Source organism: Sus scrofa, chromosome 16, assembly GCF_000003025.6.
Source record: "Sus scrofa isolate TJ Tabasco breed Duroc chromosome 16, Sscrofa11.1, whole genome shotgun sequence".
NCBI lineage: Eukaryota > Metazoa > Chordata > Mammalia > Artiodactyla > Suidae > Sus > Sus scrofa.
The window spans coordinates 62,835,697-62,861,956 of NC_010458.4; the positions used below are offsets into that span (position 1 = coordinate 62,835,697).

The window sequence follows — 26,260 nt, forward strand, 5'->3', positions numbered from 1 at the left end:
TGCTTCTCCACTCCAAATGCAATAGTTTGCATCTATTAACCCCAGACTCCCAGTCCCTCCCATTCTCTCCTCCTCCCTCTTGGCAACCACAAGTCTTTTCTCCAAGTCCATGCGTTTTTTTCTGTGGAAAGGTTCATTGGTGCCATATTTTAGATTCCAGATATAAGTGATATCATGTGGTATGCATACATCGGGCTCTTAACCTTATGTCTGTAAGTCTTTCTTCTGCCATGTATGGTGGTATTTGGCCCAACTCCTGGGCACTGAAGTATCTTAGAAGCAGAGCATCATCCCCTCTGGCATTTATTCCCTGAAGCTCTACTCTGGTACCAAGAGCATTTTACATGTTAGGTTATTCCTTCTCACAATAACCCCATGGAAAATGTGTTACTACTAATTACTAAGAAGGTACAGGCAAATCATAATCAGCTTGGTAGACTGCCCAAAATAATCAATAGATTGTGAAAGTAATGGGGAGGGGCAGGATTCTACTCTCTCTGAGAAGGAGGTGAGCATGCCAGATCCAGAGACCTTGGTACCAGGTGCCAGGAGCACTTATCAGTCCTCACGTAGTGGGTGGTATTAGCCCCATAAGGAAACTGAGGGTTCGGTCTGTGTCTGGTGCTGTTGCTATGGGCTTTTAGAGTGTTCCAGGATTTAACATGGCACCCTTCATGCTATGTGGGACTTGTAGCTTAACATCTGACTCCCTGACTTAGTAGGGAACTCCTCAAGGACAAGAGCTAGGACCAACTCCTTCTTGAATTAATAAATTTGGGATAAAAGAGACAGGGAAGAGTAGGTAAACAGATATATGGGTGGATGGATGGATGATCAAATGGATAGTTGACTGGATGGGTGTGTGGGTGTGTACATGGGGGAAAAAGAGGGTCTAGGGTACAGGTTTGTTGAGACTTCCCAGCCATGTACTCTCTACTACACAACCGAAAAAAAAACAAAACGTTTCCTGCCCCTTTGTCTGTTTCCAACCCCTATGTAACAGGACTACCAAAAAATATCAGAAATCCCCATGCTAGTCTCCTCTGGGAGGACGGACTTAATGCCCATCAAGAGATTGAAATGTAGGGAAGATGAAGGGCCCTTTAATAGCTAAATGAACCCATATACACCACCCTGATGTTATGTAGAAAAAAGGATGGGCTCCTCTAAAACACACTCCCTTCCAGGAACGGGTTAAGGAAGGGCTGATGGAGTTGACCAATTTAGGGTTGAGTGGAGATTTTGCCTTATGCCTGGCTTTGCCTCCTCTCAGGTCACAGCCTCTGGAATGGGACCTTTGCAGAACACCCTCCCTTCGATGTGCCGGATGCCAATGGCCACTTCCCTCCCCTTGCCCTCGGGGGCTTCTACATGTTCCTCACCATGATCATCCTGCTCCAGGTAGGTCCTCCCTGACTCGGGGCTCAGGCAGACCTGTGGCCAATACCCGTACGACTTTGCAGAAGAAAGAAAAATCAGTGCTGGCCCCAAGAAAGAACCAACTGGACTGAGACGGGGAAATATTTATTGCTTTCTCATGGGTCTTTGAAAATATTCATATCTGAAATAATATCAGGACCAGCCCTGCCTTTTGGAAGGGACTTTGGCCTCAGGTAATAACAGGGAAATATTTATCAGGCTTTTCTATTTATAAGTAAGATTACAGCAGTGATCTATGTGTGCCTGTCTCTTTGCCAGACATAAAACAGGTAAACCCTAGTGACCTGGGCATAACACAAGATAACAGTGCAGCACAGAGAACTACAGAGAACCTCCAGCCTCAGCCATTAAGTGAAAGAAACAATAGGTTTGAGTTTTTGAACCTGAGAGCTTGAGATGGAAAAAGGCAGAACTAGGCCTATATAGGAGAAAAAAAACAAAAACACAGAGCACCCGTGAGAGGGGTAAGAAAGGCACATACTGTAAGTAAACACCTGCAAAATGCAATAAGGTATAAAGAGACATAAAAAAATCTTCAGGGTCTACAAAAAATTACAATCTATGAAGCAATAAGGGAAGCTGTAGTTTTGTTTTTTTTAAAAAAAAAAAACCATCTATGTTTGAGTTCTCACAGTATTTGAGGGTGTTTCATTGTCCTCTTACTGCTGAAAACTTTTTAATCACTAGTTCATTGGTTCATTTAGCAGAGTAATGCCTTTTTTTTTTTTTTTTTTTTGCTTTTTTTTAGGGCCGCACCTGAGGCATATTGAAGTTCCCAGGCTAGGGGTTGAATCGCAGCCACAGCAACTTGGGACCTGAGCCGCATCTGTGACCTATAGCACAGTTCAGGGAAACTTGGGATCCTAAACCCACTGAGCCAGGCCAGGGATCCAACCCACGTCCTCTTGGATGCTAGTCAGATTCATTTCCACTGAGCCACAACTGGAACTCCAACAGTAATAGCAATCCTTTTTAAATGTGAGGCAGGCCACGCCCGCCTCTTCACTGAACCTTCTGATGGTTTCACATCCAAAGTGAAATACAAAGTTCTGACTGAGACCAACAAGGCCTTAGGTCATCTGGACCCTGACTCCCTCCTAGACCACATCCCTGTGTGTTGCCTCCCGCCGACTCTGACCACCCCTGAACCCCCACCCGCCTCCACCCCCACCCCCCACCGACCAATACCCAGCCTGCCCTGCCCTGCCTGGATGCTCCTTCTCCACAGATAACCTCCTGCTCACGCCCTCATTTCTCCAGGTCTCTGCACAAAGGTCATGGTTTGCGAGAGTCCTTCCCAGCCTTCACCCTCGCTCCTCTTTTCTTTATTCTTTTTCATGAGACTCACCACCCACTTATATATATTTCTTTGTTATTGGAATACGAGGTCATCAATCCCAGAGATTTTGTTCTTCTCCTTGCCATGTGCAGGACCTAGAAGAGCAAATAACATGCAGCAAGCACTCAATAGATACAGTGGGCAGTGATCAATAATCCGTCTGAATAGAAAACATACTCATGGTTACCAAAGCAGAAAGGATGGAGGGAGGGTTAAATTAGGAGTTTGGGATTAGCAGAGACAAACTATTATATATAAAACAGGTAATCTTGGAGTTCTCTGGTAGCCTAGTGGTTAAGGACTTGGCATTGTCCCTGCTGTGGCTTGTGTTTGATTCCTGACCTGGGAACTTCCACATGCCACAGGCCACAGCCAAAAATAAAAATAAAATAGGTAAACAACAAGATTCCATTGTATAGCACAGGGAACTATATTTAATATCTTGTAATAACCTGTAATGGAAAAGAATATATACACAGAAAACTAAATCACTTAGCTATTGCACCCAACACAACATTGTAAATTAACTATACTTTTAAAAGAATGGATCTGACTCCCTCCCCCTCCTCCTTGGCAACCACACTGGGTCACCATGCTGTACAGCAGAAAATGGACAGAACACTGTAAACCAGCTATAATGGAAAAAAATTAAAATCATTATACAAAAAAATTAAAAATTAAAATAAAAAATAAAAAGAATGTATCTAAACACCTGTCAAAATGGGCAGCAATCCTTAGTGGCATAGAGATCTATGGGCAGAAGGAGACTCTGGACAGAAGCAACTAGAGCTCCCTACCGCTTCCCACTCAGTGAGTAAACAACCAGTGGCAAGTGCCTACCCCCACTGGACATCCCTAGTTGAAGCAAGTGTGTCTTTTTTTCAGATTCCCCTAAAAATCCGAAGGGAGGCGTGAAGTCACTGATCTTTAATTTCTCAGAGGAAGTCCATCTCGTGAGCTGACCTGAGCTTTCCATGAAGTGCCTTTGCTACCCCCTACCTCCAGTGAAGGTCCTGAGATGGGGGACCAGCCGGGTCTCTGACCTGGTGGCACTCGATCTCCCCACAGGTGCTGATCCCCATCTCCCTGTATGTGTCCATTGAGCTGGTGAAGCTCGGGCAAGTCTTCTTCCTGCACAACGACCTTGACCTGTATGATGAGGAGACTGATATGTCCATTCAGTGTCGAGCCCTCAACATCACTGAAGACTTGGGCCAGATCCAGCACATCTTCTCCGACAAGACGGGGACGCTGACCGAGAACAAGATGGTGTTCCGGCGTTGTACCATCATGGGCCGCGAGTATTCTCACCAAGAAAATGGTACGGGGGCTTCTGCAGCCCCCATCCTTCTTCTAAAGGGGTCACCCCTGCTCTCCTAAGAGAATGGTGATAGAAGCCTTTAGCCCGGCTCCCCGCAGAGCCTGGGGCTCTGTGGAAAATATCTTCCTGTATCCCTGTGGTTTCCTTGTCACAGTTCAGTGCTCTTCTTGTCACATGTAAACTTTCATTTGCTCACAGAGGCTATCAGCGATCTCCGGTGTGGTTGCCCTCCGATGGGTCGATCTTTGTCTGGTGCCATTTACACAGAGGATTTAAACCTGTCAGGAATGAACTGGGGACAGGTCCAAATTATGTGACAGTCATGCAGCCAAAGTTTAAGAATGTCTCGGGTCAGCATGCCTGACAGCACAGGCCTCGGTGCAGGCCATGTTCAGATGCCATACACCCAGGACATGCCCTCCTTGCTAGCTGAGCTCTTGGATTTTCACTGGCACAAAGGTTTGACTTAGGAAATGTCACTGTAAAATGCCTGGGCTGTTGTCTTGCATGCACTGCAGGTGGCCTAGAATGCTGACCTGATCCCATCAACTCCCTCTCTGCAACACACAACCCTCTCCCCCTCCCTCCCTCTCTCTCCCCTCTCTTCCTACCTAGGAGAAGAAACTCTGAAGAGCAGCATTCACTCTTTTGAATGGAAGGAATGGAGAAAGAAAAGAGGGATATTATAGGCAGTCCAATCGCATTTACATGAGTGCTTCTAATCTCTTTGTACTGACCACAACATCTACCATAACTGGTACTTAGAGTATGTTAATCACTTTAATACAGTATATCTTTAAATCTTCAAAACAACCCTATGACTTAGGTGATTTTTATAACCCTAAATTGAGGAAATAGAGGCATGGGTTGTGCAAAGCTCAAAGTCACATAGGTTGGCAGTCATAGAACTAGGATTTGAACCTGTGCCCCTGAGTTGCACCCCTCTTCCTCCAGTCAGGGTGGCCAGCTGCCTGTTGTCCAGAGCAGCACAGTGCCTTTACTCCATGTTCTTACCCCACGCACCACCCCAAAGTCTGGCATCTCCCCAGCTGTGATGTGGCCAAGGTCTATGACTGGTGCAATAACACAGTTCCTTTCTTTCAGCCAAGCGACTAGAGACCCCGAAGGAGCTGGACTCTGATAGTGAAGAGTGGACCCAATACCGGTGCCTGTCCTTCCCAGCCCGATGGGACCAAGGCCCAGGAACAATGAGGGGCCAAGGAGGGGCCCAGCCTCTGAGGAGGAGCCAGAGTGCCCGGGTACCCATCCAGGGCCACTCGCGGCAGAGGTCTGTGGGGCGCTGTGAAAGCTCACAGCCCCCAGTGGCCTTCAGCAGCTCCATAGTAAGTCCCTGCCTTTTCCTCTTTGAATTGCAAATGGGCTCTCCTGGGGAGGAAAGGGGGAAGGATCTGGGGTGCAAAAGAAATAAGATTCTAAACCCTCAAGAGCACTCTAACGGCAACCCTTGGTCTTGTAAGTAACCTACATGGGCTTGTTGGGCATATAAAATTCATGTCCATTTCAGATGTTCAGTGTTTCAAAATTGGAAGATTTCTAAAAAATTCTCCCCATGAAGCCAGCATTTCCTTGGGGCAGTAGTTGGTTTGAATGAAGAAGGGGTGCTCCTCAGCCTGGGCATGCAGTGCTCAGTCCAACTCAGACCCCACCTCTTCTCTCTTTATTCCCCTCCTAAGCCAAGGGCCAGCAGTATGTTGATTACGCACGTGTTTCCAAAATACATTTAAGGGGAAAGAGAAGTATCTGACATGTCCATGTTTCTAAAAAATGGAAAACAAAAGATGAGGCTGTAAGGCTTATAGGTTTCAAGAAAAAACAGGAGAATATATTTATGGGGATAATCAAAGAGTCTCAAATTGTTATGAAGCAAAGAACATCTCTGCCCAAATGACCCAGGCCCCCTCATTCCCTTAAGATAACTGCCCCTATGACGTTCAACTTTGAAACTTTGGGGTTTTCTGTATGTGGTCCCTTCACATTTGATCCACTGGGATGGTTATCACTAAACCTTCAGATAGCAGGTGAAGAAACTGAGTTCCTTCCCCAAGACTACAGTGCATTTCCCGGAAGTCAGGACCAAACTAGGGCATTCTGACTCCTGTCCCATTTCCAGTTCCCTCTGCACCATGCGCTTCCTCTAGACAACACATCATCTGGAATCATTTGCACTTACAGAAAAGGCCTCAGGGAGCCCCAGTTATCTTAAATAAGACATAACTAACAGAAAGACCAAATGTGCTATTACCCCATTATTAGAAAATTAGATTTTTCAAAATGATCCTTTCTGTGAATTTCTTCCCAGTCTTTTATTTACCACATTAATACACACACACACATACACACACTCAACATATATTTAACACTTCTGTAGTCATGGCACACATAAATTATAGCTGCTGGGTTTTTTTAGTCATATATCAAAAGCATATTCCACACTGCTACCTGGTATACACTACCCAGGACTGCGTTTTCTGACTGTGATAAGAAATGCTTTGAGGGAGTTCCCACTGTGGCTCAGCAAGTTAAGGACACAACATTGTCTCTGTGAGGATGTGGGTTTGATCCCTGGTCTCCCTCAGTGGGTTAAGGATCCAGCATTGCCACAAGCTGTGGTGTAGGTCACAGCGGCAGCTCCAGTTTCACCCCTAGCCTGGGAACTTCCATGTGCCCCAGGTGCAGCCATTAAACAAAAAAGAGGAAGAAGAAGAAGAAGAAATTATGTGAGTCTATATGTTCTGGATTGTTGTTTATTTAACTTTGAGTGAATACAAAGCTAACTCTGTTATTATCGTGCATAGAAACGCAACATGAACAAGGATAAAACCATGACAATATGTTAAGATATACGATGCTCATAAACTTACAAGAAAAATCATCCATAGATACCTTTGGGGAGGTTTTGAGTTTCATTTTTCTTTTCTATTTTCCCAAGTGAAGTTACAATAGGACATGCATATGGTCAAGTCTTTCTCTAATTTAATCCTCTTCCCTCTGAATGGAATGCACTTCCCCCCAGCTCTATATCTAAATATTTGGACAATGAATGCAGTGCATTCTGTGAATTCTCACTGGGTCTTGCACTACCAGTGTTTTTTGGAGTCTTCCAGTTCAGATACCACATGTATCTTGTGTATATGAGAATGTCTCCCCAGGACATCAGGAGAAAAATGAAGCTTTCCTGTGTAGATCTCAGCCAGAACCCACAGATACATTGCCTCCTGTTCAGCCTGACGTATCGCGGCAGCCCAGAAAAACTGCAGCCCTGAGTCAGTCAGTATAACTTTTATTCAGGGCCCTTCACTGATCCTCATGGAAGAGGACACATTAGCATGTGAGCTGTCTCAGGTCCTGGATGTCACTGTTCTGCCCTGGCTGACACATTCAATCTAGTTCTAGGGAGTTCCCGTTGTGGTTCAGCAGTTACGAATCCAACTAGGAACCATGAGGCTGTGGGTTTGATCCCTGGCCTCTCTCAGTGGGTTAAGGATCTGGCATTGCCGTGAGCTGTGGTGTAGATCGAAGACACAGGTCAGATCCCGTGTTGCCATGGCTGTGGCGTAGGCCAGCAGCTATAGCTCCAAATCGATCCCTAACCTGGGAACGTCCATGTGCTGTGAGCAAGGGCCTAAAAAGAAAAGAAAAAAAAAAAAAAGAAGTCTAGTTCTAATTAATTCATTCTGGAACAATAAGGAGATTGACACAGAGTAAGACTCAATTCTTGTTACCTGGGCAGGTAGGATGGTGGTGTGTTCTCTTTATGAACTGCCACATATGCCCTTCTGCAGTCTGAGTGACAATCTGGGGTTGAAAGGACAATAGCTTCCCAGCAATCTGTTAGAGAGGGCTGTGGGCCAAGGATCAAGAAGTGTCGGCTCTGGTTTCAGCTCTGTTGCTGGCCTCCGGGGTAGCCTTAAGCAACATGTTAAACCTCTTTCTATCCCTGTTTCATCACCTGACCATACTCTGCTTACAACTCTTACCAGGTGTTCTAAAAGTCAAATACCATATCTGTGAGTCTGTCTCTGTTTTGTAGATAGGTTCTTTTGTGTCATATTTTAGATTCCACATGTAAGTGATACCAGAAGGAATTTGTCTTTCTCTTTTTTATTTTGTCTTTCTCTTTTTGACTCAGTTCTAGAACAGAATAGACGATAACATGAGAAAAAGAATGCATATGTGCATAAGTCTGGTCACTATGCTGTACAGCAGAAATTGGTGCCATACTGTAAAATCAACTATAATTTTAAAATATAAATTAAAAAAACAAAAGGAATAAGCAGTAACAACTAAAAAGTATTTTTTTAAAAAAAGTCAAATAACAGGATGCTTGTGCTGACCTGCCAGCTATGAATTAGACGCATTCAGGTTCATGTCCATTCCACCATGTATTAGCTCTGTGATTTTGGTCAGCTCACTGCGCTAGAAGCCTCAATGCTCTCATCTTTAAAAAAGGATTATTATTGGAGTTCCTGTCATTGCGCAATGGTTAATGAATCTGACTAAGAACCATGAGGTTGTGGGTTCGATCCCTGGCCTTGCTCAATGGGTTAAGGATCTGGCGTTGCCATGAGCTGCGGTGTGGGTCGCAGAGGCGGCTCGGATCCCGCGTTGCTCTGGCTCTGGTGTAGGCCCGTGGCTACAGCTCCGATTAGACCCCTGGCCTGGGAACCTCCATATGCCACGGTAGCGGCTCAAGAAAAGGCAAAAAGCCAAAAAAAAAAAAAAAAAAGAGGATTATTTTTATGCAAAATGGGTTGATTTCGAGGATTTACTTCTTAAACGCATGTGTTCCAGACAGATAGATGACTCATAGAAGTTTTAACTTTCAAAAGGAAAGTTGTCTTCCTTGGACAAAGGTTCACATAACTGATGATGGCAGGGAAGGTGAGGGGAATGAGAGTTTTTATAAAATATAATGTTAAGCCTTCTCCCCTGCGATTCTGGGGTATTTGGTCTAGGGTGGGGCCTGGTTATTTATATTTTTATTTCTGATGATTCTAGTGAGCAACCAAGATTGAAAATTCTTTAAGCATACCATCCTCCCACTTGGAAATAATCTTTGGCTCAAATGGGCACTTTCTACAACTGAGGAGGCATTGGCTGAAGGGGATGATTTTTGTTGCCTTAAAGGGCTCTAACACTAACCTGTCACATATCTGTGGCTGGAGTGGCAGATCCTTGAATCAGTCCATCTGCAGCAGCCCCAGTTGGATCTCCTGGCTCCCACCCCCACCCACTCTGGGCAGGCCCTCTGTGTGTCTCCTCTTCCACTCATCCATCTGGCATCCACTCTGGTCGGATAATCCCACGGCACCACCAGTGCTTCACCTTCCCCATCTAAAACCTGCTTCTGAAACCCCAGGGACTCCAGGCATGGCAGAGCACCGAAGCTGAAGCCAAAGAAGCCTGTGGTTGTCTTCCTTGGCCCTTTGCTCTAAACCAGAAATAAAATGAGCACCAGCAATAATAACCACCACCACAAAAGCTGGCTTTTTTTTCCTTTACTACAAAAAACAAGGAAGCATTGGTTATTGTTGCCTAATTGGCTGCTATAAAATCTGTGGCTTTAGGATGTGGTAATATACTTAGGAAAGTAGTGAGTTCTGAGCCAGCATTTAATAGTCCTAGCAGATGGAAAATGAAATGCCTTTTTTCCCCTGATCTGTAAACAGCCAGGATTGGAGTAGAGCATCTTCGTTTAGAAGTACCATTTGCAAAGTGTTTTCCAGAATCATCAGACCAAAGACTATCTTTCTAATCATAAAGTTTGCATGAGGGCCTCTTCGGCTCCAAACCACACCTCCTCTCCCTTCATGGGTGCAGGCCCTCCCATCTGTCCTGAAAGAATGTAATAGAGATGTAAAGGGGGTGTCTTTGGCCCCCTACCTTCTTTCCTGAAAGTTGATTTTCCTTTGTTTCTTAGGAAGATAACTGGCCACACTTTGTAGTCTGCTTAGAGTCGACAGGGACAGCCCACATGCACACACTCCCACGGCGGGGTTAGATAAGAGCCCTGATTTAACTAGTCAATCACACAGAATCTTTTTGGAAGTGATATGACCACAGAGAGCAAGAAAGAGATGAAGCCTATCTCAGCTTTGCTTCCCTTCGCTCCCAGGGTTTCAAAGAGGGGCACACAGACTGGTGACCATGTTCACAAGAACAAGGTTTGTAATACCTGGGAAATGCCCTTTATTCTTTTTATAATGTTTTTATTGTGGTATAGTTGATTTATAATGTGTTAGTTTCCGGTATACAGCAAAGTGATTCAGTTACGTGTATGTGTGTGTATTCTTTTTCATATTCTTTTCCATTATGGTTTATTACAGGAAATTGAATATAGTTCCCTGTGCTACATATTAGGACCTTGTTGTTTAGCTATTTTATATATAGTAGTTTGCATTTGCTAATCACAAACTCCTAATTTTTCCCCACCCCACCCCCTTTCCCCTTTGGTAAATTTAAATTTGTTTTTGATGTCTGTGAATCTGTTTCTTTTTCATAAATAAGATCATTTTGTATCATATTTTAGATTAAGTGATACCATATTATATTTGTCTTTCATTTATTTCACTTAGTGTGATAATCTCTAGGTCCATCCATGTTGCTATAAATGGCATTATTTCATTCTTTTTAGGGCTGAGTAATATTCCATTGTATATAAGTACCATATCTTCTTTATCCATTACTGTATTAATGGACATTTAGGTTGTTTCCATGTCTTGGCTATTGTAAATAGTGCTGCTAAGAACATTGGAATGTGTGCATCTTTTCAAATTAGAGTTTTCTTTGGATATATGCTTAGGAGTGGAATTCCTGGATGATATGATATGGCAACTCTATTTTTAGTTTTTAGAGGAACTTCCATATTGTTCTCCATAGTGGTTGTACAATCTACACTCCCATCAACAACATAGAAGTGTTCCCTTTTCTCCACATCCTCTCTAGCATTTGTTATTTATAAAGTTTTTAATGATGTCCATTCTGACCTGTGTGAGGTTGCACTTTATTTTAGTTTGATTTCCACTTCTCTATTAATTAGTGATGTTGAGCATTTTTCATGTGCTTTTTGGCTAACTGTATGTCTTCTTTGGAGAAATATTTATTTAGGTCTACTGGCCATTTTGGGGGGGTTACTTGTTTTTTGTTATTGAGTTGGATGAGCTGCTTTTATATTTTGGAAATTAAGCCCATGTTGGTTACATCATTTGCAAATATTTTCTCCCAGTCTTTAGGCTGTCTTTTTGTTGTTTATGGTTTCCTCTGCTCTGCAAAAACTTGTAAGTTTGATTAGGTCCCATTTGTTTATTTTTGCTTTTATTTCTTTTGGGAGAATGATCTAAGAAAACATTGCTACAATTTATGTCAGAGAATGTTTTACTTATATTCTCTCATAGGACTTTTATGGTGTAATGCCTTTTTTATTTGTTTAATATTTATTTTTATTTTATTTTATTTTATTTTTTTAGGGCTGCACTCACGGCATATGGAAGTTCCCAGCTAGGGTCAAATTGGAGCTGTAGCGCCAGCCTACACCCAGCCACAGCAATGTGGGATCCAAGCCTCATCTGTGACCTATACCACAGCTCATGGCAATGCCATATCCCCAACCCAGTGAGCGAGGCCAGGGATCAAACCTGCATCCTCATGGATACTAGTCAGATTCATTTCCACTGCACCACAGTGGGAACTCCTGTCATGTCTTTTATTTAAGTCATTTTGTCATTTTGAGTTTATTTTTGTAGATGTTGTGAGGGAGTGTTCCAACTTCATTGATTTACATGCAGCTGTCCAGCTTTCCCAGCACTACTCTCTGAAGAGACTGCCTTTTCTCCATTGTATATTCTTAACTCCTTTGTCAATGATTAATTGACCATTGGTATGTGGGTTTATTTCTAGGCTCTCTTTTCTGTTCCATTTATCTATATATCTGTTTTTGCACCAAAACCATGCTATTTTGGTTACTGTAGCTTTGTGGTATTGTATGAAGTCTGGGTGGTTGGTGATGCCTCCAGTTTTGTTCTTTTTCCTCATGATTATTTTGGCAATTCTAGGTCTTTTGTGGTTCTACATATATTTTAGGATTCTTTGTTCTAGTTCTGTGAAAAATGTCAAGGGTAATATGATAGGTATTGTGGCCATTTTAACAATATTAATTCTTCCAATCTGAGAGCAGGGGATATCATTCCATTTCTTTGTATCATCTTCAATTTCCTTTATCAATGTTTTACCATTCCCAAAATATCATTTTTCCACCACCTTGGTCAGGTGTATTGCTACATATTTTTAAAGCAATTTTAAAAGGGATTTTTTTTTACTTTACTTTCTCTTCCTGACATTCCATTTAGTGTTAAAAAAAAAAGGCAACAAATTTCTATGTGTTAATCTTGTATCATGCTACCTTGCTGAACTTATCAGGTCCAGGAGTTTTTTTGGTTTTTTGTTGTTATTGTTATTTTTGTTTGTTTGCTTGCATTTTTTTAGGGTTGCATCTGTGGCATATGGAGGTTCCCAATCTAAGGATTGAATTGGAGCTGCAGCTGCCAGCCTACACCACAGCTGTAGCAATGCAGCATCTGAGCCACATCTGTGACCTACACCACAAGTGAAGGCAATGCCAGATCAGAAACCCACTGAATAGGGCCAGGGATCAAACCTGCAGTTTCATGAATACCAGTTGAATTAATTACCACTGAACCATAATGGTAACTCCTAGTTCCAGTAGTTTTTGTATGAAGTCTTCGGGGTTTTCTATATATAATATTGTATCATCTGCATATAATGACAATTTTACCTCTTCCCTTCCCATTTGGATACTTTCTATTTCTCTTTCTTGTCTGATTGCTGTGTCTAGGACTTCTAATACTATTTTGAATAGAAGTGGTGAAAATGGGCATCCTTGTCTTATTCCAGATTTTATCAGGAAGTCTTTCAGCTTTTTTTCACCAATTTGATAAGAGTTTTTACAATGAATGGATGTTATGGGAAGCTCTCTTCTTGCTAGGCCCCTGAGTTTTTTTCCTTGACGCTTCTGTCCCACTGGCCCATTGAAAAACTTACCTTAACAATTGATGCACTTCTTCTTAGGCAAATATTTACTAACATTTGCCTCTTCCCACTCTTAAGAAAACTCAATATTATCAAGGCCACAAGTTCAGCAAGTGCAAAAAAAAAAAAAATCGCTGCCCAAAGTAGCGTCAGCTCCCCAGCAACTGCGAAAGTTTGTTTCCACAATAGTGATACAACTTCATGGCTAAGTATTCAAAAGGAACCACAGGGCAAATGGAAGAGAGTAAGCCTCCTTCCTGCTTCTGTTCCCCCATATCTCAGAGACAACCATTATTCACATTTTCCTAGGTCCTCCCCAGAGGTGCTATATCTATATAGAAGCATGGGCAAGTAAGGTACACACAGAGGCACATCCTTTCCCACAAACAGAAGCATACCATACACACTGTTTTGGACTTTGGATTTTTTAACCTATAAATCTTAAGTAATATTTCACATATGTAGACACACAGACAGAAATTCAGTGGAGAGCTGTCTCATCCTTCATCCCCTTTTTAATAGTTGTTAGAATTTGTTGCATGGTTGAGCCATCATCTGTTGATACATGTAAGTTTTTCTGTAGGGAATATGTGCATTTTTAAAATTTTGATTGATGCTTTTGAAGTGGTAGTACCAGTTAAGACACTCAGCAATAGCAAACAGAAGGGACTGCTTCCTTCCACTTCTGCCAGGTCTATGTATTCTCAGTATCTATGTTTCTCTGGAATACCCTTTCATTTGTTGTCAGTCAGTCAGTCAACAAATACTAAACAAGCATCCACAGTGTGGCAAGTACCATTCTAGACACTGGGGGATATAAAGTCTAGTGGGGCACTGTTCATGATTTGAGGCACTTACGTGCACTGAAGGGGCAAGAAGAACCCCGGCGATTATATAACACTGTTCTTGGTGCTGGGATATATGGGTGCAGAAGTGCCGTAGGAGCCCAGAAGAAATGCGCTATATCAAACTAGGCATCAAAGTGGCTTCATGGAAGGGTTAGCATGGGGGCTGATTTGAGACAAAATTACAGGTTAACCAGAGCAAAAAGAAGGACCATCTAGCAGGGAGAGTAGAGGTTGTTTTAGTGGAGACATTCTGCACAAGTACATGAAGACTTGCGGTTCCAAGGAGCAGCTAGAATAAGAAGCACAGCTCAGAGAGAGGTGAAGGAGAAGATGGAGGCATAGGAGGAACAAAGCCACATAGTTTGCTTCTAGGCTCATCACTAGGATTCCTGTTAATTTCCACCACTGGCTCTATGGGTTCCCAGAGGGACAATCTGCTGTTCCCCATCCATGATTGTAACCAGTGTAACTCTGAGAAAGCTTTTACTAAAACTAGAAGAGAAGTATAGATTGGAACTTGGCCTGCTTCTCTCAGCCTTCAATGTGGCCACTCCCTGGCCAGAAAGGAAGTGGGAATGACAGGTTGGGCACATAGCCTAGAGACTTGCTACTCAAACTGTGGTCTTTGCACTTGCAGCAGGAGCACTATTTGGGAGCCATAATAATGCATATGCTCAGGCCCCACTCCAGACCCACTGAATCAGCATCTCATTTAATCAAGACACCTGGCTGATTTGTGTACATGTTCAAGTTTGGGAAGTGCTGGCATTGTGTTGAAGGGTTTGGATTTTGGTGTCATGCAAAACTGGATTCAAGATCCATCTCTTGTGCTGATTTGGAGACTTAAACAAGTTACTTATCTTCAACAAGCCTCATCTGCCTCATAAATAAAATGGGAGAATGATAGTAGCTACTTCGATGCTGTTATTATGACTACATGATGTGCATGGAAGCACTTAGCAAAGCTCTTGCCTTTGTTCTCAGTTGTCAATAGATATAATCAAATGATAATAAGAGAATCCTTTAGGGTGTGGTGTGAGGTCAGAGATCACCTTCCTCAAAGAGGGTTTTCTGAGCTTTAGGTGTCTTCAATAGAAAGAAATCCAACCTGTTGGGCAACTGGCTGCTACAAAACTCTGCTCTAAACAAATGGTGGCCCCTAAATTTCTAGTTATTTTCCTTTAGAGAAATACACTAGCCAAAGGGCCTGGAGGTGGGTGGGGGAACTGCTTTCTCTCTAAGTGTCCCACATGCCAAGTTCCTAAATGTTAATGAACCAGACAGGAAACCAATGGACTTGGACGAAGGGAACCAGGAGGAGCTTGCCCTGTAGAAACAAGTCTGCGGCCTGGATAAAGCTTCCCTGACATCTGCTGCCGACACCTGCAGGCTGGGCCCACTGCCAATCCCAGAGAGAAGTAGGCCCTTTGCAGAACTGTTGCTTTTTGTTTTGTGGGTTTGTTTTTTTTTTTTTTAATGCATTGCTATATGATTGCTTGGAAATATACCAAGGAAGAGTTTGAACAAAGAGAGGCCATGAGTTAATCAGTGGCGAGGTAGCGTGTTGTCCTAGTTAGGAGTCAGTCAATGAAGATTCAAGTGCCTGCAGGCTGCCAGGCACCGGGGACACATCGCAGTCTCTACCCTCATGGCACTTAGAGACGAGAGAGTAAATGGACATGCAATAAATAACCATTAAATCATCTTAACTGTGTCACCGTTTGGAAATACATAATGCATAGCTTAGAGCAAAGCAGTGTGCTGTCAGAGGCTGGAGTCAGGTGGTGTGAAAGCTGACCTAGTTCTGACCCGGATTCAGTGTGCACTCTTGAGGAGTTCACCTCCCTCCTCCCTGGCCCTTGGTTTTATTGTCAGGAATGTAGGGGATTTCGCTTTTATGACCTCCAAGCTTGTTCCCAAGTCTGGGTATTTGTGGTAAGGGTTAAAAACATGTCATTCATGTACCACTGCCCCCACCATCACCACCAAAGAAAAGCGAATCTATTTTTTGAAAAAGATCCACATAATCTCTTTTATAATCTCATGGACTATCTGCTGAGCCCTCAGGATTAAATATACAAACCTGTCAGTTGTATTTGGGATGCCAGGCACTAAAGATGCCAGCTGTCAGCGAGTATCAAAGGTCACTTTCTTCTCACAGGGATACTTGCCTGGCATGGGGGTTAAGAGCACAAATTCTAAAGTCAGACTCTCTTGCATCAACTTACTGTGACCTTGGGCAAGACACCTAATCTTCCTGGGCAGCAGTTTCCTCATGTGAAATGCAGAGTAACTGGGAGGATAAGAGTGCTCAGCAGATAATGTGGTGAGAGGCATGCACTGAGCTCCATGGATGTACCTAGAACATAAGAAACACTCCATGAATAGGAACTAGCATTAATGTTATGAGAAGTTGCCTCAGAGTTCCTTGAGTGGTGTCAATAAAATGATAACAGGTACTGGAGGGATCCTGGAATCTGGTTAAGGGAGTTGCATGGGAGCATTAATAAAGGGACACAGCTACCTTACCATGGCCACAGAAAGGAAGATCCTAGACTCAGAATCAAATGATCTGATATTCAATTCTGGCTTTCCACCACTCATGGAGTGACATTGGTCAAGTCAGACCATCTCTATATGCTTCAGTTAAGTTGGAATTGGAGTTCCCATCATGGTGCGGTGGTTAACGAATCTGACTAGAAACCATGAGGTTGCGGGTTCGATCCCTGGCCTTGCTCAGTGTGTTAAGGATCCGGCGTTGCCGTGAGCTTTGGTGTAGGTCAGAGACGTGGCTCGGATCCCACATTGCTGTGGCTCTGGTGTGGGCCGGTGGCTACAACTCTGATTAGACCCCTAGCCTGGGAATTCCATGTGCCGTGGGAATGGCCCTAGAAAAGGCAATAAGACAAAAACAAAAACAAAAAAGTTGGAATTAGTTGCATGTCAATTTGGGACTGTGAGATGCTGGTGAGGTCAGCTAAATGACCTTGGAAAGGTAGGACTGGCCTCATCAGTGTGATGAGTTCCTGCTCAGACAACTGTACCCAAAGGCAGAGAGGATGGATGGTGCCTGCTCCTTCCCAAGCTTCATGAAACGAGGGACACTGTGTGGCATGAATGGCTCACCATGCCTTATTAGAAGGCAAGGAAATGAAGGGCAGACATGGTATAGTTTTACTAGTCGCTTCTTTTTAATAAATGGGGTTTTTCCTGGATGCTGTCCTCTTATGATAGGATGAAGACTGCACTCTAAGACTTATGTGCTCCATCGCAGTCCAATCCACTTCCCTTGATTTCCCTGTGCTGTTGGAAAACCCAGCTCTCAACCCTGCAGCCATCCAGCATCTCCACACCTGTCTGGGCCTCCTCTCCCATGGCTCTCATCTATGGCAACAGCCCCCAGGGAGGAGAGACTCTGACTTCTGGAGTCACTGCAGTTGGTAGTCAAAACACGGTCTGCAGGCTCTTTCCTCACAAGATTTCTTTAAATCCTGACTTAGGTTCTTGATTGTAAAACTTGCTAGGTCATTGGCCCTCAGTCTTTACCTTGCACGAATCAATCAAGCTGCCCCTGGTCCATCTTTTTCAATCACTGACACTCTTTCTTCTAAACCTTAAATAATCTGTGAAGTCTGAACATTGATAGAAAGTTTTATATAGAAACTTCTTTGCAGAATGGTTTTTGTCCTCTCTACAAAGAGCCGGTGTTTATTGAACATCTGCTTCAAACAAAGCAATATTGAGACTCCAGAAAACACAACTTCATGAAAAGGCAGAGGATCTTAGTTTATCTCTAGAGAGATTAAATATGCACATAGAATTTTTGAATTTAAAATGTAGGTCAATATGTAGTTGAATTCTAGGGGGATGGGAGAATTGGCAACTCCTACAAAGACATGAAAAATCGGAAACCCATGAGTCAGATTCAGCCCGCAGATTTTTAAAAAAAGAAACCAAAAAAAAAAAAAAAAGTTCTCACATCATCTCTACTTTATCTTGAAAAATCCAGAGTTTGGTCAAAAGGCACTCACCATGGAACATTTCCCTAGCAGGGAAGTTGCCACCTTCTGGATGAGACAGGACTTGCCAGGTCTTACTGCCCTGCCACAGTGTCCCCATCCTTACCTTGGCTGACTTCCTTTATTTACCTTAGCTGCCTGACCCCTGTGGACATCCCGAGTGTAAGAACCTGCTATTGTGGCTCAAAGAACTCACTGTGGGCTGGATAAGGTATCATGGATACATGGGAGTTTTCATGGTTATTGAAATCTAAGTTGGATTTTGGTAGACAGGAGAGGAGTTTTCAAACAGGACACAATCAGAGGCACAAAAGGGCATTGTACACCAAGTGAGGCAGCAAACAGACCATCTGACAGAGCCAAGGGTCCATGGTGCAAAGTGGTGGGAATAAGGAGTAGAAACTGGGAGAGAATTTGGATGCCAGACTCAATCAACCATGCTAACAACGAACATCCCCTGAAGGTTTTTTAAGCTCAAAAAAAAAAAAAAAAAAAAAAAAAAACCTTGAGGAAAATTGTGCTTTAGGAAGAAGTGTGGGTGATACATCTGAAGGGTTAGAAAGAAAGGGGGTAAAAGGCAGCAACCCCACTTTAGAGGCTGATGCAGAAATCCAGAATGGAGGGATAGTGGATCTGAGCCTGGAGGGATTAGAATTACTAAGAATGAGGGATAAAGGTTGAGGGGACACTGGGGGAAGAACTACCAGAGCCTATAATTGATGAACCAGGAAACAAGTAAGACTCTGCAGTGACCATGTCTGTGGGAGGGAGTGCAGGACCAGAGAGGGCTAAATCAGCCTTTCCCAGGCATGGAAGAATTTGCTGGAAGAGGCCTTCTTCCTCAGCCCCTTCAGGAAAGACCCTGACCCAGGCCTTTCTCTCCTAGGAAAAAGATGTGACTCCAGATAAGCATCTCCTGACCAAGGTGCAAGATGCAGCTCTGTGGCTGGAGGACTTGTCAGACACCAGACCCTCCAAGCCTTCCCTCTCCACCACCTCCTCCATTGCTGACTTCTTCCTTGCCTTAACCATCTGCAATTCCGTCATGGTCTCCACAACCACCGAGCCCCGGCAGAGGGTAAGGACAGTGATGGTGGGGTGGGATGGATGTGTAGAGGGGTAGAGGCAAAAGGGGAAGACCTGCACAGGGGGGACAAGATACTTTGGTCCTAGGCCCAGTGTCGCCATTTAACCACTGTGAGAACTCAAACAGACCTCTTATCCTTTCTGGGCCTCAGTGTCCTCATTTTTTAAATAAAATGGAAAAAAATTACATACAAGCTCTCTGGGTAGCTTTCACATTTTGTGTCTGTCTTCAGGGTAGATGTTAAAAGTTAATATTTACTAAGCACTTGCTATGTGCCTCCTCTCCATGCCAAACATGTCACCTGCATTATCATTTAATCCTCACAGCCCAACAACCCTATAAGATAATGTCCTTGGATTTAATAAGTGACAAAACAGTGGTTCAAAGAGCTTGAGTAACTTAAGGAATGATATATGGTTAATACATGGCAGAAACATCTGTACAGTTCTCTAATAATATCATGGTATACAGGTATCTGCTTTCTAATGGGGGTTTTAAAAAATAATTAACACCAAGTGTGAAGGTCTGCCAGTTTGGACTTAACACAGCTGGATGGCCATTTATAGAAGGTTATACTCTGAATTATTTTTCAGTACTGGAGATAGATTTATCTTCAGTTATTTGCAAACTCTCATCCAAGCTCTGTTATAAGTGAGTAATAAAAATAAATGGATGTTAAAACTTGTGGCCACAATATTAAGAAAAAGAGGGTTCAAGACTTGTAGCTGCCAAGAGGGAAGGGACAGGAATGGCATGGACTAGGAATTTGGATTAGTAGATGCAAACTATTACATTTAGAATAGATAAGCAATGGAGTCCTACCATATAGAACAGGGAACTATATTTATCAACCTCCTGGGATAGACCATGATGAAAAAAAATACTAAAAAAAGAATGTGTGTGTGTATGTGTCTGTATGACTGAGTCACTTCACTGCACAGCAAAAATTGGCACAATATTGTAAATCAACTATACTTTAATAAAATATATAAAATAAAAAAGACAAAGAGGGTTCACCCAGGTACCAAACCAGAACCTCCCATTATTACACGCCGATTCTAAACTACCCTGAAAATTTGGCAAGTTATCAGAAGTCTTTAGGGAGTTTTTGGAGGCAGGAAGTGTTATCTGAGAAATTCACCCTATTTTCAAGTGAGAAAGAATTACCATTTGGGGAAGAACAGCATCCAGTTCTCAACTTTGAAGTTAATGGAGGGGCTTTAGCTGGCAGGTATTTTGAGATCCCAGTCTGTGGAGTGAGACAGACCCAGATCCGAGTCTCAGCTCTGCTACTTACACACTGGCTGATCACAACCAATTTAAGTTCTTTATGCATCAGTTTCCCCTCATCCAGAAATTGGGAAAATGATAGTATCCCCTAGAGTTGCTGGGAGGATGAAGTAAGATGCTATATGCAAAAACAAAGCAGACAAGGCAATGGAAAGGGTTCAGGGCATGGGTCTCCTACTTAGTCTGGCTTTTGTCTCCTTTACTTTGCTTTTCCAATGATCACAGTAGAATGGTCATAAGAGAGAGGAAAATGAGCATCACCAATCCCTAGAGTTCAGGGCTGGGAGGAAACCAATGGCCTCACTCCTTCATGTTAAGAGGTGGGAGGACTTGCCCATCATCAAGGAAGGATCACCTGAACCACTGATTGGCAGAATGATCTTGTTATTCTGCCATGAGGCAGCTTGATAATTTTCCCAACCTGAAGAGGAATGTTTTCTTTTCCTCTTTCACCGCCAGGTCACTATGCCACCCTCAACTAAGGCTCTGGGGACATCCCTGGAGAAGATCCAGCAGCTGTTCCACAGGCTGAAGCTTTCAAGTCTCAGCCAGTCATTCTCATCCACTGCACCCTCCGACACAGACCTGGGGGAGAGTTTTGGGGCCAACATGCCCACCATGGACTCAGAAGAGAGAGATGATGAGTCTGTAGGTAGCGGCGGCTATTCCACCGACGGTGGCTACAGGAGCAGCACATGGGAGAAGGGTGACATTCTAGAGGTGGGAACAGGGGCCTCTCTGGAGGAGGTGCTGCAGGCCCCAGCCCTCGGCCTGGCCAGCCCAGAGCTCTGTTATGAGGCCGAGAGCCCGGATGAGGCTGCCCTGGTGCACGCTGCCCATGCTTACAGCTTCACGCTGGTGTCCCGCACGCCTGAGCAGGTGACCGTGCGCTTGCCCCAAGGCACCTGCCTCACCTTTGATGTCCTCTGCACACTGGACTTTGACTCTGTCAGGAAGAGGATGTCTGTGGTGGTGAGGCACCCGCTGACTGGTGAGATCATCGTTTACACCAAGGGCGCCGACTGCGTCATCATGGACCTGCTGGAAGACCCCGCCCATGGTGAGTCCACCTGACCCAGAGTCCAGGAGAGGAGGGCTGATAAGGGGCTGGAGTTATATAGTGTCACTCTGTCTGGAGAGTCCCACCTGGAACGCAAAACCCACAAAATGCTCTCAAAGCAGCTTCCTTAAAACCTGCTACATCTTCTCAACCTGGAGAGTTACACAGCTCATTATTAGCTTATTAAAGGCTTTAATAAGTCTTGTCATAGGGGAACCTCTTTAACTTTATCCCAGTTTCTAGTTTCCCAAACTCATTTAAATATAGACTCCCCATACAATTTTTTTTTTTCACCAGGACATCCATTAATGAATCCTAGACATACTCTGGTCCTAACTCTTAGTTTTGGAGAGAAGCCACCTGAACCCAAAGAGGGAATTGGCTTAAGAGATGGGTCCAGCTAACTAACAGTAAATGCTACATGGAGGTATCGTGAATCCCAGTTCAGAGCTCTGTCCATGCCACCAAAATTCTGCATCAAGCTCAGTTCACTCTGTGAAGCCTCAGGTGGCCCTCTTTATCATCCCTTTCCTCAGCCTCCCCCAAATGGATTTTCATAAACTTGCTCCAAGCCAGAAAAATGTTCCAAAGTCCCTCTATATCAGTGTCCAATTTTGGAGCAACATGAATTAGTGTGCAGCCGTTTCCTGACAGCTAACAAGGAGAAGACAGTTATGAGGCTATGATTCTCCCAGGATAGTAGATTCCAGCCAAGCTTTAGAATTGCCTGGGCAGCCATGTGCCTCCTGTATTATCAGCTATGGATCAGAGCCAGGAGGTTCACAAGGATTGATGAGTGTTTAGAAAGGGAAGGGAGCTAATTAGGTCTCTTCATCCCCAGACTCTGGCAGACAAGTGAATTCAGTGTTGCTGAGTCAAGGGAGACACAGCATTCTATCCCTGGGCAACAGTAATCCAAGCTGCCTCCAGAGATGTTTCTTTATTTGTTCCTCAGCTGATTCCAAAATGGATTATAGATGTGGCCAATAAAAGATACATATACATTGTTACTGTAATATTTGAGAAGCAAAGCTGGGAAAAGGTAGGGAACAAAATAAATCAGGCTTAATGTATTTACAGTGTTGCAACATTCACTTTGACCCTGGTATTCCTGGTAGCCTGAGCAAAAAGGTACACTTAAAGGCACACAGGTAGAAGGTAAAATGTGTTTCATCTTAGGAGCTGATGTCTTTGAAAATAACACATTGTAGATGGTACTCAAAAAGACAAAGGTTAAAGGCACCAGGAAAACTGGGAGCACCTGAAAATGAGAAAATAATCTTTGAAGGGAATTTTATACTGCTTAAAAGCAGCCTTAGAATAGTATGCAGAAAAAAAATCAGAGCCTTGTTGAACTCTTATCTTACTGTTAAGAATTGTACTTTTAATTTTGCATTGTATGGAGGGATGGATGAGGTACACAAAATCTGTTTACTGCTCAAGGGCTTCTAAAGCTTTCATTCAAGCCCTGGTAAAGAAGGATTCCAAAGCTTTTTTCCAAGCTCAGCTTTATGATCAGTTGCCACTAATTAGTGATGTCTGGACATCTTGGGTAAAATAAGTGGTTGGTGATGGCATCAATCCTGCCCCGTAACTGCTACTCCAGGCTGAAAAAAAATCTTTTTATCTGGTACATAAATAGTACTGGGATTTCAATAGAAAAAAATAAATTTTTTCTAGGAGAAACTTATGTAGGACTTCAAAAGGGGGACTTGGAGTAACACAAAGTATTTTTCACACTAGATTTATAGAAAACCAAAAAATATTGTTTCTAAATCTAACTCAGCAAACTCAGTATGGTGAAGAACTTAGCAATGAGATTCAGGTCTGTAGCTGTCTTGGAAGAAAACTTGCTTTAAGGACTGAAGTAGATGGCAGAGAAGGGGATGGGTAGTACGTCTAAGATCTGACAGAAAGCTGGTCATCCAGGGCCAAACTAGCCACATGGAAAACTCCTTAGGTAACAACAAAGATTCATATTTATGGTCCCCTGATATATCAGGGCTTCAACCAGACCTGGAAGTCTCTATTATTTAAGTTTCCAATGATTCTGATCCAAACAGGTAATCGGAACAATACCTAAAACCACCTCCATCCCTTAAATGGTACTTCTTTCAGTCAGACTTTGGATGATCAGATGGAGCAAGCAATTTAAGGCCATGGAGATACCCTCTTTGGGGAGCACAGGAGAGCTCCTCTGCATTTCTGGGGTAAAGGGATTCCTCCTCTAAAGATTCCAGAGTGTTAGGAACAAGGATCCCTAAGTATTTGTACATGACCTCACGGGGGACAATGACTATTTGACAGTGACTGACACTGATGTGGAAAAGAAGGTGAGGAAAATCCGAGCCCGGACCCAGAAGCATCTAGACATGTATGCAAGAGATGGCCTTCGAACACTGTGCATTGCCAAGAAGGTAAGAAAAAATTCTGCACTTAGTGCCTGAAAGGCCTCAACTCTGCCTCTGTCTTTTTTATTTTTCTTTAGAAGATCTTCAGTGTTGGTCGTTTTAATATTTTTACAATTAGCTCTCCTGACCACAGAGACCCTCGACTGACAATTTTGCTGGGGTAGAAATATGAATGGCAAGTTTTCTTATCAATATGTTTTTATGGTTCCTTGCTTTCCATTGGCTATATAGTTGCTAACATATAACTCATAAAATCACTTGAATATGAAAGTCCCTTTGTGACACAGTGGCTTAAGGATGCTGCCTGCCACAACTGTGGCGCAAATTGGAACTGCAGCACAGTCTTGATCCCTGGTCCAGGAACTTCCATATGCTGTAGGTACACCCCCCAAAAAATAATAATAATAATTTCAACATTATAATTTCGCCTTCAAAGGATCCTCTTAACATTTTAATTATTTACCTAGATTTGTAATTTGAGAGATTTCATGGGATCACATGCAAATCTAGATTCCTGGTTTCTCTTGAAAATTTAGAGGATCTATCTAGAAAACCTGATCTCCATTCTTGAATAGGCACAAATAGCCAGAGCCATATGGCAGGTGACCCCTTTGCTAAAGGATGTATTCTGCTGTGTTCTGCAACTGGTCACAGTTCCTACTATCCCCAATTGCATTGCCCTTGGTCCAGTTATTGGCATACCTCATACCATGTAGGTATTTGACTTTGCAGCCTCTATGGGAAAGGCAGGGAAGGAGCTATGAACCTCAGAGCTGATTTTAAGGTACCTAAAATCAGGTCAGGGAGATATGATTGGCATACATTTCAAGAAGGCTGGAAGTGATTTCTCCTCCATAAATCCCCAGAACGCTTCATCTCATTTACAGTGCCTAGTGCAACACAGAGTTTGAGAGCATCCAATTTAAAGCCACACCCACCCAGTACAAGTCCCAGTCTCACCACTTATCTGTGGTGTGACCTTGGGCAAATTTCTTCACCTCTCTGAGCTCCAGATGTTCCTCTCTATTAATGGTGCTATTGTCCCCTACTTCATACAGTTGTCAGGGAGATTAAGATAACACAGGTACAGTGCCTGAGACCATGATCAGCACATACTACTCTATAAATTGTAATTATAGCCTTACCACCCTCTATTTTTCATTGAAATTACCTATTCCTATTTTGCCTCCTGTAATAAGACTGTTATTGCTTAAAAGCAAAAAGCCTACCTGTGCCCCCTTGGTCTTCTCTGTAGTACCATACACAGAGGAAAAATTTAAGAATATTTCATGCTAGGACAAAAGAATTATTCATTACTCTTATAAGAGACAGTGGGCATGAAGGCCAGCTGGCCATCATTCAGCAAACTGGTGTGTTCAAAGAATAGAAAGAAAGCTAAGTTCATTAGTGTCTCAGGGTCTTTGAACTTGCCCTTCCTCATGACTGATCCCATATGATTGAATCTCAGCCTACATGTCACTTGTCTAAGGAACCTGAAGGTCCACGTGAAATAGCTTCTCTTCCCACAGCTATCCCCTACTCATGTCGCCCTTTTTACTTTCCACTGAGAACTCCTTAAAATGATCCGTCCTTCTATTTACTTTGATAATATCTTTCACCCTCCATTAACGCATAACCCCAGACATGCAGGGCTCTTAGCTGCCTTGATCACAGCCATATCTACAGTGCCCAGAGCATCGCAGGGGCTCCAGAGAAGTTTGGTGATAACAAAACATGAGGATCAATCCTTCATTGATTGAAGCATTCAAAAAAAAATCATTGAGAAGAGAGCCCATGTATTGTGCAGTGGGGCTCACACTGGCCATAGAGACCCAGCACATGGGAAAGTGGAACAGTTCACCCAGAGTTGTGGGTAAACCTATTCTTGTCTCCTAGGTCCTAAGTGAAGAGGACTTTCAGCGATGGGCCAGCTTCCGGCATGAGGCTGAGGCATCCCTCAACAACAGAGATGAGCTTCTCATGCAGACGGCACAGCATCTGGAAAATCAACTCACCTTACTTGGTAACTAAAAATAAGTTATCTTTGCACTTTTTAAAAGAAATACTGCAAGCTGGAGAGGGAGTTCTTGCATTGGTTCTTATTTTTTTTTATTTTTTTTATTTTTTGTCTTTTTGCCATTTCTTGGGCCGCTCCCACGGCATATGGAGGTTCCCGGGCTAGGGGTCGAATCAGAGCTGCAGCTGCCAGCCTACGCCAGAGCCACAGCAATGCAGGACCCGAGCCGCGTCTGCGACCTACACCACAGCTCACGGCAATGCTGGAACCCTGACCCACTGAGCAAGGGCAGGGATCGAACCCTCAACCTCATGATTCCTAGTCGGATTCATTAACCACTGTGCCACAACGGGAACTCCTGG

At 43.4% G+C, this 26,260-nt stretch overlaps 1 protein-coding gene across 4 annotated transcripts in view; it reads left to right on the plus strand.

The window, feature by feature from the left end:
- ATP10B (ATPase phospholipid transporting 10B (putative)) overlaps window positions 1-26,260 on the plus strand; it is a 348,672-nt gene that overhangs the window by 265,884 nt on the left and 56,528 nt on the right. For all 4 annotated transcript variants that reach the window (XM_021076903.1, XM_021076905.1, XM_021076902.1 and 1 more), the window contains 7 exons: window positions 1,274-1,401; window positions 3,848-4,100; window positions 5,205-5,443; window positions 18,920-19,111; window positions 20,870-21,470; window positions 23,778-23,887; window positions 25,778-25,904. In XM_021076903.1, the coding sequence (XP_020932562.1) occupies window positions 1,274-1,401; window positions 3,848-4,100; window positions 5,205-5,443; window positions 18,920-19,111; window positions 20,870-21,470; window positions 23,778-23,887; window positions 25,778-25,904 (1,650 nt within the window). The remainder of the gene's footprint in view (window positions 1-1,273; window positions 1,402-3,847; window positions 4,101-5,204; window positions 5,444-18,919; window positions 19,112-20,869; window positions 21,471-23,777; window positions 23,888-25,777; window positions 25,905-26,260) is intronic.